The 17809-nt window shown below is 42.9% G+C and overlaps 1 protein-coding gene across 4 annotated transcripts; it reads left to right on the plus strand.

Moving 5' to 3' along the window:
- The first annotated feature begins 12120 nt into the window (after positions 1 to 12120).
- LOC147889301 (pentatricopeptide repeat-containing protein At5g27110-like) lies at positions 12121 to 16432 on the plus strand. Of its 4 annotated transcripts, none has more exons than XM_087391359.1 (3): positions 12121 to 12529; positions 12630 to 12814; positions 12922 to 16432. In XM_087391359.1, exons 1-3 carry the CDS (start codon positions 12440 to 12442, stop codon positions 15584 to 15586), a joined length of 2940 nt encoding a protein of 979 aa, XP_087247485.1. In that variant the 5' UTR covers positions 12121 to 12439; the 3' UTR covers positions 15587 to 16432. The 4 variants fall into 4 exon arrangements, with proteins under 4 accessions (XP_087247485.1, XP_087247488.1, XP_087247487.1 ...); XM_087391362.1 differs by having other exon boundaries at positions 12957 to 16432; XM_087391361.1 differs by having other exon boundaries at positions 12630 to 12795.
- The last annotated feature ends 1377 nt before the right edge of the window (positions 16433 to 17809 follow it).

Genomic DNA, 17809 nt, shown 5'->3' on the forward strand with positions numbered 1-17809 from the left:
CAAGGAGAGAACCTTGGGACATGGGGGAGAAATATGGTAGAGTGATATTTGCGGAAGGCGAAGCAGAGGGGAGGGGGGGAAGAATTGGGCAAATGGTTTGGAGGAGGGGGTAACTGAATGCTAGAGAGTGGAAGTGACTTCAGTGAGCTCATTGATGGAGAAGAGATCATGAGCAGATACAAAGTGGGAGAAGATGGTGGACATGTATCAAAATGGCAAGCAGGGGCAGTTTTGGATGCTTTTGGGAGCTGTGAGAATTTGAAGAAAAAGTTGGCAGAGTTTCGGTGTGATAGAAAGTGACCTCCTAGAAATGAGGCAAGTTTATTTATATAGGTGTCCTAGTAAAGCAGGAGTTGCTTTAGCAAATAACTCAGCAATTGGCTTTATTAAAGTAGCGATTGGTGTTAATCTAGATTTATACCAATGACTTAGTAAAGCAGTGAGTAAGCATTATCAAAGAAGCGGTTTGATTTATTGGGATGGCATGTCACTGTGTTAGAGGCGGGCACTTTATCCATATAGCAGTGGGTAGCATTAATTATGGCAGCAACAACTAGCATTATCTTTTAGCACAGCGGGTAGCATTATTTTTAGCGTTAATTATGGTAGCAACAATTGGCGTTATCTTTTAGCACGATGGATAGCATTATTTTTAGCACAGCGGGTAGCATTATTTTTTAGCGTAGTGAGTTGCATTAATTATGGCAAGGACTGGCCTTATCTTTTAGTATGGTGGGTAGATTTATTTTTAGCATAGTGGGTAATGTTATTTTTTAGCACAATGGGTATGGCAATCGCTGCCTTAAGGTTATAGCAGTGACTTAGTTTTGAAGACCCTGATGATGATTCTGACTATGGGACCTTCTACTGGACTTCACCTTGGTGCTCTGTAGTGTACATATGACATGGTGCAAACAATCATGATGGAAGAAAAGTGAGCAGTATGTCCCTAGCCGTGTGTCAACATGTGACTCAATGATTGAAGTGCGAGTGGACAAATGAAGCCTAGTCACCTAGCTGCAATGGACTAACTGTTACGGAGTGGTGGATTGAACTGTGGAAGTTGAAGACCGACTTGACTTTGCTCTTTTCTCACCTAAGACTTTGACTTGCTATTTTCATCTAGGCCCTGTGTGTGGACGGTGGACTGGGAGTGTTGAACCTGGAAATACCTAACATCCTACCACTAAGAGGTGTATTTGCTCTATGCACCTAAGAAGAGTGTGCATGAAGCCTAGAAAAGTGGATTTTGGCATAGACATGAAGAATCCATTGGTTTTTAGGTGACTCGGCCAAAGCATTATTATGTGCCTCAGATACTAGTGTCGTAGAATGAGCGACATGTTCTTGTGGATCCACCGCATATGTTGCCTTTGTGGATGTTGATGCTGAAGTCGATTGTGGGGAAGGGTGCTTCGAAACCCATCGAGCGTTGATCTTTGCCTTGAGCTTTACCTCTCATGGATGTAACAGGAGATTGGGCAGCCTAAATTATACCTTTGCACTTTCTAGGCAGAACTTAAAAAGAGGAACCGGTATGTGAGTCCTTTGGGAGCCAGAATGAGCACTTTCCTCTTTATGCCCATGATGCCAGTGGGGTTGGAATATGATCCTTCTTGGGTGTGGCTGTGGTGGGAACAATCCTGTGGGAACAACTCGTGGAACTGCAGGGTCCATCGGCTACTTGCCGACCTTTCTCTCTGCAGAGGAGGATACAATTGAAGTTTTGGCATCGATCGGGACCAGTCAGGTGTGATTGTTGTTAGGGTAGCCGTTCATTCTTGCTAGTCGATTAGGCAGTTGACTCCAACACCATTTCCTCCCTAGAATTAATTGTTCATCCATTGCACCTACTGGCATATTAATGTAAAAAAGAATCAGCATGCAATGGTAGGGCAATGGTTGTTAACCGACAAGGGAATTTCAACATAACTAATAATAGGGGAAATCTCACCATTTACAGCATGAACCATAATGGGTGTGAGTTCCAGGGTTACCTAGAAGGTCAAGAGCGGAGTGCACATGCCGTAGGAGATCATATTATGGTTGGCACCTAGAACAATGAATGCATCGGTTGAGTAGATGGTCTTCCTACACAATTGAAAAGCAGCTCGCACCCTTGCGGGAGCAATTGTCAAGTCTTCCATGGGGTAACCCTTCCATGGATGCTTTATATAAAGATATAAGTCCTAAATTCTTTGCTTTAGCCTAACGTGCTCTGGCTTCTTGTATGGCCTACTACTTCATCCGAGCGACATCTAGTTTTAGCTCCTTTTCCCAATGGATGGCCTTTAAGGTTTGCATGTTAAGGGACCATAGTAGTATTTAAGCTTATTACCATTAATGTAGCCATCCATCCCCATGCCATCAAGAGTTGCAATTTTGCAGAACTTTTGTGGCATGATTTCTACTACCCGATAGGGACCCATGCCACGATACTTGAGCTTGCGCTTGGTGTTTCTAACGATATACAGAAGAGCAAGATCACCTTCCTTTAAGTTCTTACTATGCAAGTTGCGATCAAACCATTTTTTTGGCACATCTTCTCCACTTTCATGCCATAGGCATCCTTTAGCCTTGTCTCATCAAGCTTTTCAAGCTTGATTAACTTCTAGGAATGGCTTCATCGGATATGCGATCTTTAACTACCACTCTAAGGCTAGGCACAATAAATTCCATGGGCATTACTGCTTCCAACCCAAATGCGAGGCTAAAGGGTGTGTAGTTTGTTGCCACCTTGTAGGCCATTTGATAGGGCCATAGTGTGGCAATGAGTTTATGCTCCCAATTGCTGTGGCTGGCCTCAATGGTACATGTCATGATTTGGCACAAGAACTTGTTTGAGCTCTTGACCTGTCCGTTTGCTCGGGGGTAGTAGGGAGTAGATTTTTGGTGCACTATAATGAACTCACTCATTAGTATTCTAATTGTATCATTCACGAAGTGTGTCCCTCTATCGCTCACAATCTCAAGTGGGAGGTTGAAGCAGGATATCACGGTTTTGTAAAGGAACTTTGCAGTGGTCCTCGCATCTACTTTCCTAGTGGCCCTAGCCTCTGCCCATTTAGTGAAATAATCTGTGGCCTTGATAATATAACAGGCTTGGGTTCCTTTCATGGCGGGACTAATAAGATCGACAAAATTGATCTCCCACTTTTCAAAGGGCTGATTAGTGAGAACCCCGGTTAATGGCATGTAGTCCTAGTTATGAGGTATGGAGATGCGTTGGCAAGGATCATAGTGCTTAATAAACTCAACGGCATTCACAAAGAGTGTTGGTCACCATAACCTAGCCCATAATACCTTGCGGGCCATAAGTTTGCCAGCAAAGTGGCCACCAACGATTCTTGAATAAGCTTCCTCTAGGACTTCCACAAATTCATCTTCCCAAATGCATCGGTGCATAGTACCATCATTCCCCATCTGGTAGAGTTGTTCGACTATCAATTGGTATGGGTCTGCATCCTTGAGGAGTTTCCTAGCCCTATCCTTATCGAGTGCTTTGTCTTGGGGAAACCCATTTGAAGTGTCCAATTTTCTGTTCCCATTCAGGAACTAGATCTACTAAGAATAGTGGGGCATCTGGAAGAGTGTTCTTTCCAAGACGTGCTCTGTGAAGGGAAGTGGGTAGTGATCCTTATGGGTCACGGGATTTACCTTCTTGAGATCAACACATACTCTAACCTTGCCAATCTTCTTTAGCACTATAATGATGGGAGAAACCCAATCTATATGCTTGATCTCATATATGAACCCAACATCAATCTGCATTTGTATTTCCTCTTGGACAATCATCGCATATTTCAGGTTCATGGGGTAGGGTCATTGCCGTACTGGTCTAATGTCGTCCATCATAGGGATGGTGTGTTGCTCTACTTCTGGTGGCACACCCTTCATGTCTATGTACTTCTAGGAAAAACAATCTTGACAATCATGCAGCAAGGCAAGCAAGGCATGTTCTTGCTCAGAAGTTAGGTCATTAGCTATGTAAGCCAGCTTAGGGTGGTTCACTTCCTTGACCTTTGTGGGACCATCATACCCATTTTGGTCTCCAAGATTGGTAGACCTCTTAGCGTGTTCCAGTAGTATCATGTGGTCCTATATCATGTAGGCTTTAAAGTGTTTGGGGACTTGATGCATGTTAATTTCTTCCTCATCCACGTCATCTTTTATGGCTTATGGGACAATCTACTTCCCCTTGCAAGGTTTCTTAGGGTCCTGGGCTTTTGGGGTTTTGGACTTTCAAGGTGGTTTATTCTCTACAAAGTGTATTTTTATAGGGAGTGCCTCCTACACTTTAAGGGAACCTAAGGTTGCCTTTAGCCTATTCAATCGGGTTCCCAATTTGATGAGAATTCATGATGTCCTATAATGGCACCCACATACCTCAGCCAAAGAAGGTCCATTTTGACTTTCCTTACCCCTTGGTCTTCTGTGGGGCTCTCAAGACATTTATCATATTAAGGGGTACTACCATGCCCAGCCCCTTAGGATCAGAGGAGCCGCCCTCTTGGCTCCCATGTTTTTGACTACGTCTATGGTTGCAAAGACATGCATCCAATTTTGGGAGAACTTATGCTCTAGTAGTGGAGCGTACCAGTGCTCATCCTGATCCCCACCTTTATATTATTCATTATAGGCTTGGAACACAATTCATAGGGGTGGTTCTTTGAGTCATATTTGCTGACTCATTTGCAAATAGATTGCTAGTCATAGGGTGTGCCTTCCAAATCTGTAGGTCGTCGACCCTCACAATTTGCTCATCCTTGCACAAATAAATCCAATTGGACGTGTACTAGGCCTACTATGCATATGAAAGGTTTGCCTAGGATAACATTGTAGCCATCCGGTTGCACGTGAAAATCCATCACCACAAACGAAACTCAGTAGGCAATACCAAAGGTTTTGATATTTGTATCCCTTAGATTCCCCATTGGTTGTGTTGTTGTACCATCGACTAAATTTCACAATCAAGTTGGTGTTCTCTATCTCAGGTTTTCCCCATTTTGCCTAGCACTGCTTCGTGGTGATACTGACACCTACTCTGCGATCCAAGATAGTTGTGGCCTTCTTGTTGTGGTAGAAAATTGGAATTACATCATTTGTGTCATTGCTCTCAAAGTATTGACCCAGCTTATTGATAGGTATTTTGAGCACATTCATCTCTTATGCAAGGATTTGGCAACATCGATGCCCACCTCTTCTGGGTTGACCATCCACCCATTCATCCAATTGGAGAGATCTATCCAAAGGATGGGATTTACTTTGAGAATGGCTACTATGGGCATCTTTATCTCTGTGGACAAGGATGTGGTGAGCCTAGCCACATCCCATAGTTAGCCAATTGGTTCTCTACCCTCAAACTTGGGCTCTTCAAACCCATAAAAAGATGTTGGTTCATCCTCTATAGCTTGAGGTGAAGTCGGCTCCTCTATGAACATCTTATGTCATAGTAGAGACTTCCCCAATGAAGTGCTCTTTGCGACGATCTCATCCACATTATCTAGGGTGGGAAGGGGCCTCATAGCTCCCTTTGGTACTTTATGATTGGGGTGAAAGGTGTCCTTATTCTTAAGAGTCTTAAGCCATTGCTCAAATATCTCTTGGAAATCCTGGACTATTGTGCCTCAATAAGGCATTGCTTTCTGGTGGTGGGGTCAAGGTATTTGTTTTAGCCCGCTAGTTTAACTTTGATGCTGATTTTATTGTTGATGATGACTACTTTGCTAGAGTGATCTACCTCTGCATTTGCCTTTGCTTCTATTTGAAGCTGTGAATGCTTGATCATTGGAATGACCTTTGCGTATGCCAAGCAAAACTGATTGGAGCTCTTCAAGTGTCAGAATTTGCCATTGGATGGCAATACTCTAGACTAGATTCTCGTATCCCTCTCCTAGTCCATTCAGAATGATTTGAACCATTTTTGTTGAATTCATGGTCTCTCCTACTGCTATGAGTTGATTGTTGTAATGCTTTGTCCTGAGTACATAAGCATGATCGGTTTCACTGCTATTGTGGAAACTCTGGTTGATCTGGTTTCTCAATGTGAGAATCCTAGAAGTGTTCTTGGACTCATAAAGAGCTGCAAACATATCCCATGCTTCTTTTGATGTCTTGACGGTGTTGGGGTGTCCTAGCATGACATCTTGAACATTCTGCTTGATCACATGATATGCATACTTGTCTTTCTTGTCCCATTCTACCTATGCTTGTGCAATGGTAGGATTTGCTATAGGTGCGGTCACTATTGGTGTAGCTGGAGATCCCAATGTAGATCCTGCTGTCTTGGTGCTGTGACAATAGGTGGAGTAGAGGTACTACTAAGCTGGATCATCCAATGGTCTAGGTGTAGACCCATCAACATACTCCCATTTGTCATGAAGTACAAGAATGGTCTCCATTCGATATTTACATGTGCCATAATTGGAGTTGTGTCTCTAGCTTAGTAGATGCCTCCAAATTGAGGTTGCTAGTTGTAAACATGGTGCAAGAAAATGTACTCAAAGTGTCATGAAAATCGGTGAAAATCACTGTCTGAATCAACTACAAAACACTGATTGTAGAAAGTGAAATCATTGATTGTATCAACAGCAAAACACTGAAGTGAAATCACTAACTGTATCAACTGCAAAATAGTGACTATATCAACTGCAAATCACTGATTGTACCAATTGCAAAACACTGACTGTATCAACTGCAAAACATTGACTATATCAACTGCAAAATCACTGATTGTATCAACTGCAAAATCACTAACTGTAGCAACTACAAAACATTGCCTGTACTCAAAGAGGTTCTTGTTGAGCTTCATAACATAGAGTACATCTTTCACCAATCCTTTTGTACCAGTGAAATTGTTCATAGGGACACTGCCTTTCCCTTGAATTGGATTCAGTGTCGATGAAATTCTTATGTCCTTCTAATGGTTTCATCTCTGTGAACCATTCTTGATATTTTGTCATATGAGATGATGCACCACTGTTGATGTACCAAGGATCCTGATCTACTTGATCAACCTGATAATTGCATTCCTCTTTTGAATTAAAATTAGTGTCAAGATACACTATCTCAGTCTTCTGCATTTCCTCACTTGCAAGAGACATGTTCTTAGGTTCATAGGCATAATGATGGTGACTTGAATGTCCATCGTGATGATTTCCTCTTCCGTGGAAATTCCCTCGCTGCTGGGTTGACCGCCTTGGTCATACTACTTCTTGTAGCAATCTCTTTCATAGTGTCCAAACTTATGACAATAGTTGCATTGAATGTTTGACACATTGGTGGATGCATTCCCTTATCCATGGTATCTTCCTTGATTGGAATGATTTCCTCTTTGCTGATGCAGATGTTACTGAGGATGATGCTAATGCTGATTCTGACTTTGATGCTGATTTTGTTGTTGATGATGACCACTTTGCTTAAAAGATCTACCTCTGCCTCTACCTCTGCTTCTATTTGAAGCTGTGAATGCTTGATTAGTGGAATGACCTTTGAGTGTGTGAATGGCTTGCGTCTTGAATTCTTCACCAGGTAAAACTAAATGTAGTTCTTCTAGTGTCAGAATTTGTAGTTGAATGGCAATACTATAGATTAGATTCTCATATCCCTCTCCTAGTCCATTCAAGACAACTTGAACCATTTCTGTAGGATTCATGATCTCTCCTGTTGCTGCGAGTTGATTGTTGTAATCCTTGATCCTGAGTATGTAAGCATGACTGGTTTCACTGTTGTAGCGGAAACTTTGGTTGATTTGGTTTCTCAATGTGAGAATCTTGGAAGTGTTCTTGGACTCATAAAGAGCTGCGAACATATCCTAGCATGCTTATTTTGATGTCTCATGCTTCTTTTGATGCGAACATATCCCATGCTTCTTTTGATGTCTTGACTATGTTGAGCTGTCCTAGCATGACATCTTGCATATTCTGCTTGATCTGATGATATGCGCATTTATCTTTCTTGTCCCATTCTGCTTGTGCTCCAGCAATGGTAGGATCTACTATAGGTGCAGACCGCTGATGTGGCCCGATGACATGGATGACGATGTGGACGTGATGAGGTAAACTAATGATGTGGTAAGTGAGTGATGACATGGATGCCATGTGTTAGTAGCTAAGGTGGTAGATAAGGCTAACGTGACATTGGAGACATGGAGCCACCTTAGCTGACACATGGATGCCATGTGTCAGCGAAGGTGGTAGATAAGGCTAACGTGGCATTGGAGACATGTCAGTTGATAGTGCAGATAGGCCCTCCTGTGCTGATGTGGCACGATAAGGTAGGCGAGTGATGTGGCAGAATGAGAGCTTGATGATGTGGCATTGAGGGTGTGGTGCCACGTGGCTACTCTGTGTCCAAGTGTGAAGATCGATGGAATCTAAAAGATTCCTAGATGGAATCTTAAAGATTTCGGTGACGGAATGGAGAGCTGGTGTCAAGAGAGTGGGATAGGTGCGGTTGAAGCGCAAGAGGCTCAGGAGTCAGTTGAAGATGCTGGGGACTGATAGTTAGAGGGCATTTGGAGGCGGGCGTCTGGAGGCATAGGAGCTATTGCAGATTAGGTGGGCGGTGTTGAGGTAGCTTGCGAGTGGTGTGTTGTGGATGAGCCTTCTAGTTGTAGAGGTGCCTGTTCTGAAGTCAATGGTGCTCGCTGTGTAGTCGATCGTAGTGCTGCACTTTTCTGGAAGCTGCGCGTGGAGCTATAGATGGTGTGGGAGAGGTCATGGAAGACGAGGTCGTCGGTCAAGAAGATAGGCTAGTAGGCAGAGGTTTGCTAGAGCCTATGTTGCAGGAGCCGCAGCCCATGTGTAGGTGAAAGGCTTCGCTGGCATAGATCCAATGCTATAGGGTCGCTAAGTGCTAGTGGAGCATTGCAGAAGATGTTGTATCTCACACTGGAGGTTCATGGAAGGTCCGTTTGGATGGTTGAATTTGCATTTGGAGAGCCGCTAAGGATTGGTCGGCTGATACACGCCATTAAAGCTTTGAGCCATCTCGTTGTGGAAGAACTGGCTAGAGCGCTCGTGGATAAGGCATTGTAGCCCACCTTGTTGAATACGTTGGAGGAGATTAGTTGCTGCAGCCAGTCAATGAAGGACGTCAGTTGTAGGGATCTCAGTTATCTATTGCTTCAGACTTGACGTGAGGATGTCAAAGGCTCGTTGTACAGCATTGTAGCCAATCAAACTCACTCTTTGTCTTTCTCAATTCTCACAATAGAGTTCTTTCTCAAGGCAATGATCTCTATCAATTCTGTCACGAACTAAGAAATCTCTCAACTATAGTTTGAATCTCTCTCTCACACTCATAATGAAGGATATCTCACAGTGGACGAAAACTTTCTCTCACTCACACTCAAGAATCTCTCTCTCGAAATACAAAGGAAGAAGAATGGATGGAAACTCTTTCTCTTCCTTAAGCAATGAACAAAAATATGGAGGGAAATTTTATCTCAAAGTGAATGAAAGTTTTCTCTATCAATCAACGGAAGTGAATGGAAAACACAATCTCTCAATTTCTCAATCGACCTCTCTCACTCTCACAAGAAGGATGGCACCTCACCGGAAGGCAGAACCATGCTTTAATACCATAACAAAATATGAAGAGGGGAGAGGAGAAGAGTGGAGATGAGGAGAGAGGGCACAGCTAGAGAGCACACCACAAATGACTAACTATACACTAGATTTAGTTGAAATTGTAGAATATATACAAACCCTTTTAGGGTTAGGGTTAGGGCATCTAACCCTTTCCTTTATAGCACTCTATTGGGTTAGTGCTATGCACATATGATCACATGATGTTGAGCATGGTTTCTCAACCTTTTGGCCAATTATCTTTTGCCCTTAAGACCCCCTTTTTGCAAAGCTCCCTTATTAAGTCAACCAAAACGTTGATTGAGCTCTTTTGCGAGCACTACTTGGAGAAAGATTTATGACCTAGTATTGTTCTAAAAATCACCCTCATAATTGAAGACTTTAATTGATCAACCATCATCTTAATGACTCATGGCTTCAAACATGAAATATTTCAACAAGAAAGGCCATTTCAATGGAACAAAATATCGTACATGGTCTATAAAAATGAAGATGGATTTGATTGAAAGAGATATGTGGGGAATTTTTTTCAACTCTGAAAGAATCCATCTACTCATCAACCTAAAGACCTAGTAGCCTAGGTGATTATGGACATGAAAGCACTTGCCTTTCTTATCTCCCCCATGTAGCCAATGAATGTTGATATCCATCTACTTTTTCAATTTTTGAAGATACTCCAAATTCGAAAGGGATGCTTTTTGACACAGTTTTCAAGCAACTAAAAGGCAGGCTTCCAATACTAGTCAAAAGAGTAATTATAGGCTACCCTATTTTGTACATTCTTCCAAAATAGCAATCAAAGGCTTCCCTATATCTTGCCCTATTTTTCAAAAGGGCAACCATGGGCTGCACTATTTTGCACAATTGTCCAGTAGGGTAGCCAAAGGCTAGCCTATTTCTAGCTCTATGTCCAATAGACCACCCTTTTTTGCACAACTATCCAATAGGGTAGCCAATGTCCAGCCTATTTCTTGCCCTTTGTCCAAAAGGGCAAATAAAGAAGCTATATTTTGCAATAGTTTTCAAATACGATGGCCAAAGGGTGCCTAATTTCTTCATTTGGCCACCCTATTTTGTACAATTGTCCAATAGAGTAGCCAAACTCCACCCTATTTCTTAGCCTTAGTCCAATAGGGCAGCCATAGGCTACCCTATTTTCTATAGTTGTCCAATAGGGCATCCAAAGGTTGCCTTATATCTTGCCATATATTTCAAAGGGTGGCAAAAGGCCACTCTAAATCCTCCCCATGTTACATGACCACCCTTTAAGTGGTCCAATAGGGTGGCCTATCAAAATAGTGCCCCTTTTTGGCGAGTCCTTTTAGACCATTTTTCTTATTGCAAAGTCACCTTATCACCCTTAGCTTCCATCATTTGATTGACTAAAGTAGCACTTAGCTTCCATCATCCTATTGACTATAGCAATTATCAAGCTAATTATCAAGCAGGTTGATCCATAGAGCCAAAACTAGTCTTATTTTCTATTATTAAGCATGCTTAAACTCCTCTATGCAAATCCCATGAGGACTGAGCATTTGATCACCCTATTCCCTCTTCTTAATACATTTTCTAGCCATTATTTACACTTCAGGGAAGTTATACTTCATTGTTGTATGGTTTCCCATAACCTTCTCTTGATGGTACAGACGTCAAACTTAATGTGGGAAATATGGGAGGGTGATTCCCTTGTATACTAGTCTCTCTACCTAACACAAATTGAGCTCCAAGCTTAGCTAGTCATAGTGAGGGGTCATCTCTAGCACTCTATATGTTCGACAATGGTGGTAGCTACCATCCACCCACATCTGCTCCAACCACGAGTCGATAGGCAAGCCTCCCTACGCGACCAGCCATAAGAAATAAGAGATCTTCCATGGTCTACAGCTGGTTCAAAGATGCAACCAAAAACAAGAGATGACCTCCCTTAGAACCCTATGCCCTGCCCTCCCGAGGGAGTCTAAGCTACTACATGCAACAACGGAAGACGTCAGCCAATGCGGGTGGTGTATGAAAAGAGAGGCACCTCCTCAACCTTGTTTGAGTGCCCTACTCGAGGGGGGCAAAAACCACTCACCCAGGTCCCATTGAATCGCTCAAAGAGGCCCTCCCATAACCAAAGCCTCCACTGTGCACCATCCTATCATGTCAAGGCTGTGCCAGGGTCAATAGTCCATAATTTGCCTAATCAGTCCATAACCATGACCCTCTACTAGCCTAGTGCCTTGTCATCTTAAAGGTCTTCCATCTTGAGACAGTCGATGGCTCGCGGACAACTTGTTGGGTGCCCTGGCTAGACCGCCTGGGATTTTACTTACACCCGAGCGTGAGTCAACTCGCCAGCACATACTTTTTGCAAAGTCAGGCGGGCGCATGTGAAATGGATGTTTCGCGACTCGATTTCTCATTGGGTCACACTATGTCCACCGTTGATTTGAAAGCGGACGACCTTACTTGGTGAAGAGGTGAGGACACAACAAGACCATTCAAGCAAGGAAAGGTCATTCCAATGATGAAGCATTCACATGAGGAAAGCAAGGGGGGAGGGATGATTCCAATGATCGAGCATTAGCAGGCAGAGAGGCAGAGGCACTGAAGCATGGGAAAGTCATTCCAATGATCGGCACCAGAAGCAGGGTCAGGCACTGGGTGCAAGAACGGAAAAGTCATTCCGGCGCCAATCGACTCAAGAACGGAAAAATCATTCCAATGATCAAGCATTCACAGCATCAAGCACAGGCAGAGGCACTCTGTGCGCTTGTTGCCGAGCCAACCGTACAAGCTAGCAACAAGCCTGGAGCTCGAGCAGCCACAAGCATGCTACTCTTGCCTCCATCAGAACACACCAGCCCATGATGCTTCAGACTTCCATGGCAACCCATCAGTCTTTTCGGACTTCGTTCGCACTCCCCTCGCCCTGTTGCGACCACAGGCCCAACCAGGTGATTGTTCTCATTTGCCCAAGACGCTTCTTGTATTCATCAATGTTTCCTTTGTAGCTCTAAATCATTTCTGCTCTTCATGTCCTTCGCGTTTGCGCAGGCTGCCACCAAAGAGACTTTGGGGATCGACCATTTGCGAACCGCCTCTTGGGAGACGGCAACGTTGCGGAATTTGACACCGGATTTTCACGCAAATTCTTCTTTGCAGACTGCGAATTTACTAGAGTCTAGCGCGAATTTGGAGCTCCGACTTCGAACTGCCCCAGGTGTTCCTCCGAGCATAAGGTTGCAATTAAGGGGCCGATAGCGTGATTTTAAGAAAGCCTCCACCTTGCAGATTCACTATGAGCATTCGATGATATTCTGTCTTTGTTTTTCTGCCTTATATGCAGGATACCACGAAATGATAGTTCTATTGGCTTTTCAGTGTCTCACGGAGTTCTCAGACAATTGTGCGATAAGGGATCTTTTGGTGAGGCAATTTGGGCTATTCATTATATGCATCAGGAGGGCATGTGCATTCCCCTCTCCTCCTTGGTCGTTCTTCTACAGCGATGCATGAGCGTAAAGGATCTGGCAGGAGGCAGGGAGCTACATGAGATTATTATTAGAAGCGGATACGAGGAGGACTCTTTTCTGGGTAGCCACCTGATCCGCATGTATGCTTCATTTAGGAATCTATTTGAAGCGAATCAAGTCTTTAGCAAATTGTCGAAACCAAATGCGTACGCGTGGAGCGCAATCATATTAGCACATGGCAAGGTGGGACATAACGAGCAAGCTATCAGTTTGTACAACAAAATGCGAGAGTCAAATGTGACACCAGATGGATATGTTTTTGTCGCAGTTCTGAAGGCATGTTCTCGCGTTGCATCCCTTAAACAAGTTCATGACCACATAAAGAAAACTGGGTTTGACTCTGATATATTTGTTGGCAGCACATTGATAGACATGTACAGCAAATGTGGAAGCCTCTATGACGCAAGCTCAGTGTTTGACAAACTAAAAAAGCGGAATGTTGTCACGTGGACAGCACTTATCGCAGCGCACACAGATTATGGAAACGGTGAGCAGGCCATTCAGCTTTTTCAGAAGATGCAACAGGAGGGCATAGAGCCACAGCAAGTAACATTCGTTTGCCTTTTAAAAGCATGCTCTAGCATAGTAGCCCTAGAGCACGGCAAGCAACTTCATATCCGCATCGTGGAAAATGGATTTGAACTAGATGTTGTGGTTGGCAGCAGCCTGATTGACATGTATTGCAAATGTGGGAGCCTTGAGACCGCAAAAAGTGTCTTTGACAGATTGCCTGTGCGAGATGTTTTCACATGGAGTGCATTGATTGGAGGATATGCCCAACATGGTTATGGCCAGGAGGCCCTTATATGCTTTCAGCGAATGCAACAGGAGGGTGTAGAACCAAATCAGGCCACATTTGTGTGCATCCTGAAAGCCTGTTCCAGCCCGACAGACTTACAACAGGGCAAGAAGATATATGCCAACATTATTGAGAGTGGATTTGGTTCAGACGTTTTTGTCAGCAGCACCTTGATTGGTATGTTCAGTGAATGGGGGTGTACTGAGGATGCACATATGGTGTTTGACAGAATGCCAACACGAGGTGTTGTCACATGGAATGCATTGATTACAGGGTATCTCCAAAATGGGCATGTGGAGGAAGCGCTTAAGCTTTTCCAGGCAATGCAACACGAGGGCACAGAGCCAGATTCAATCACATTTGTTTGTGTCCTGAAAGCATGTTCCTGCATAGCAACCCTAGATCATGGCAAGAAAACTCATGCCCACATTATTGGAAGCGGGTTTGAGTTGAATGTCATAGTTGGCAACACCCTGATTGATATGTATGTGAAATCACAAAGCTTCGACTGTGCACAAGCCACGTTTGACAAATTACCAAAACGTGATATTATCACTTGGAGTGCATTGATCGCAGGTTATGCTGAGCATGGGCATTCTCAGGAGGCTTTCCATCTCTTCCAGAAAATGCAATTAGATGGCGTGGAGCCCAACCAGGTCACATTCATTGCCATCCTGAAAGCGTGTTCCAACGTGACAGGATTAGAACAGGGCAAGCTTGCTCACTATCACATCGTCAAAAGCGGACTTGAAAGGGACATAAATATTGGCAACACCCTGATCGACATGTATGGCAAGTCAGGCAGCCTTGTGGATGCATGCATGGTCTTTGAAAAGCTGCCAAAGGGAGACATTGTCTCATGGAATGTAATGATTGCAGGCTGCACCCAGGATGGGCAATGGGAGGAGGCTCTCCAGCTTTTCCAGCGGATGCAATGTGAGGGGATGGAGCCAGATCAGATTACCTTTATTAGCCTCCTTAAAGCATGTTCCGGTATTGGAGCATTAGAATGGGGCAGGCAGATCCATGCCCACATAAAAGGTAGTGGACTCGAATCAGACATATATGTGGGTAACACCTTGATTGGCATGTATGGTAAGTGTGGGAGCTTGGAAGATGCACATGTGGTATTTCACAGACTGCAGAACCGAAATGTTGTAACATGGAATGCATTAATTGCAGAATGCGCCCAAAATAGCCAATCTAAGTTTGCCTTCCAGATTTTTGAGGGCATGCAGCAATCAGGCGTAAAGCCAAATGATATCACTTTTCTTTGTCTTCTTTCAGCATGCAGTCATGCAGGGCTAGTATTGGAAGGCCGCAATATTTTCAAGTCGATGAGAGATAACCATGGGTTTGAACCTTCACTTGAACATCACAATTCTTTTGTTGACATTTTGGGCCATGCAGGCAGCCTGAATAGGGCAGAAGACTTGCTTGAAACTATTCCATTCCGATCTAACATTGTTGGGTGGACAAATTTGCTGAGTTCCTGCAGAAGTCATGGTAATGTAGAGCTTGGGAGGTGTTGCTTTAACAATGTGGTCACAATTGATCCTAAACGGCCTTCTGCTTACATACTCATGTCAAACATTTATGCACATGCTGGGATGCAGCAAGAGGCTGAGAAAGTTGAACTTCTAAGGAGGATGTGTGAATGTAACACTAGCTTTCATTGAGATTGACAATCAGATGCCTGGTTTCATTGTAGATGATAGAAAATGTCCTAAGAGTGATGGTGTATATAGAAAGTTGAAAGCACTAGGACATACTTCCCAAAGCAAGCTCAGATGAACATCAGGAAGATGTTCGTCGTGTTTTGTGACTGGAATTTTTTCAGATTGATGGATGGACAATGCCCTTTTGACAGGACACTTCTAGTGATAACCCTTCAAAGGAGCAATCACCCAAACTCCTTGTACTGTGGGCTGGTCTGGGTGAGGCTGGTCCAGAGGTGTTGCCACACCTTCATCGGGGCCTCTGAGCCCACCCCCTCCAAATGGGCAGCTGTACCCTCTACAAATAAGGATGACTAACTTGAGCTCCTCTTGTCCGCTTAAGAAATGCATCCAAGGTCTCGGCCACATCAAAAAAGAAAAGGGGCCAGAGAGCAGCCTTGACACATTCAAGAAGGCCTTCCTTGTGTGACTTGATATTACCATCTGGTTGAAGTTGCTTGTGTCGAGATGCCCATGTAAAGAGCAAAGGCCCCCCTTGTGCACTCTTATGAGAAGCCCAATCTCCTCATGGTCTCCTCCAAGAAGGCCCGATCACCCTATATTAGGCCTTCTCGAAATCCAAGAGAATCACAAGGGTTTGAGATTCCGTCCAATCAGCGGTAACCTAGAAAGTGAAGATATTATCTAGAATGCTCCTCTCTTGAACAAATCCTATTTGGGCTAACTAGGAGGCAAGGCCATAACCTTGTGGAACTCCAACATGATAACCAATCACAAGAATGGTACACAACTCCAACACAAAAAAAGAGTATTAAATTGCAATGTAGAGCTCCAACAAAAAAGATAAACACGTTGAACTATATTAAAGTGTATTGAAAGACATAAAGGCACTTAATTCTATTAAGTTGGGTTAACATCCGAAAAGTGGGAGAATCTCATGAATTTCAAACTCTCCAAATTGGTTCACTAGGAAAATGTGTGCTTTTATGTATTTTTTGTTCGATGGAGTTAGCTTGAAATTCTCAGCTTTTTCTTTTTTATGTTAGCAACTTCTTGCATGTTTTCTCTTGATTTATGGAATGCTTCCAACCAAATTGTGCTAAATGCATTGCATTCAAATGAGCTAAGTCCAATTTTGTCTCCATGCTACTTACTCTTGTGAATCCTTTTGTGATTACTTTCATATTTATGAAGTGCTATATATTGAATGTGTATGATAGGTGCTTCCATTACAAAATGTTACATCACAAAATTGTTATGCGTTGTCTACAATGAGTTACAATGTTTCAATGCTCTAAGCACATTAGTTGATTAGCATGCTTGTACTTTGATTTTGTTAATCAAGATAATGAAATATAATTATTGTTAAGTATAAAGTTGAGTTTGAAAATTGCTCCATAAAACAAGACCAAGTTTAATCATTTGAATCCTCTCCTTTGAACAAATAAGCATTCAAAAGACTAGAATGCAAAGAATGACTCTAATATTAACATTTTTGAAGGAAGGTTAATTATATTTGCTAGTCCTAAATTGGTTTTTGGATACTAACTTAAAGAATCTGAATGTGCAAATTTGTATGTTGTGATTGACAAAACTAGTTCTAAGTGGTACGTTGTTTGGTTTTTTGGCTAAACATGAAGAATTCAGGATACTAGAGATTCATGTATTGTGTTCTAGAATAGAAGATTATTTTCTACCAATGTAGATAGGGCGGGGTGGAGGGCAAAGATGAGGAAATTAGGTGAATGTGGATGTACAGGTATTTGCGGAAGGACTGAAGAGTGTCACGATGAATTTTTCACATATACTAAGATTGGCATTGTCTCGTAAACCCCCCAATTCTAATCCATGTCATCTGGCTAGGCTCCATGAATCTTGCCTAACAGTGACTAACAACTACTGGATATCAAGGATCCTTTAGAGACTTGTTCAATAATGATTTCAACTTATGTGTTTTAAAGATCCATGATTGGATAATCTATTACAAGTTGGCGATATGATATATGAATCATTTGGATATTATTGGGTCACCCTCATAAACACTTTTATCTTACCTAATTTTAAGTATCTATCATATAATATTTTGCAATTGGTCATCAAGCTTTCTTGACTCAAGCTTTGCGTGAAGTCATTTATCAACTAGGAGAAATTGTGAGGTAGGCAAACATGTGTACACACTCAAACATGGTTTCCTTATTTTAGATGCATTTATTGTTTGCTTAT

Source organism: Dipteris shenzhenensis, chromosome 20 (genome assembly GCF_047967505.1).
Source record: "Dipteris shenzhenensis isolate YYH24624 ecotype China chromosome 20, Dip_SZ_1.0, whole genome shotgun sequence".
In the NCBI taxonomy this organism is placed as follows: domain Eukaryota; kingdom Viridiplantae; phylum Streptophyta; class Polypodiopsida; order Gleicheniales; family Dipteridaceae; genus Dipteris; species Dipteris shenzhenensis.

Coding starts and splice junctions, on each gene's coding strand:
- LOC147889301 (XM_087391359.1), top strand. CDS start 12,440: ATGATGCTTCAGACTTCCATGGCAACCCATCAGTCTTTTCGGACTTCG. Junction 12,530..12,629: donor GCGACCACAGGCCCAACCAG/GTGATTGTTCTC, acceptor GCGTTTGCGCAG/GCTGCCACCAAAGAGACTTT. Junction 12,815..12,921: donor GGTGTTCCTCCGAGCATAAG/GTTGCAATTAAG, acceptor CCTTATATGCAG/GATACCACGAAATGATAGTT.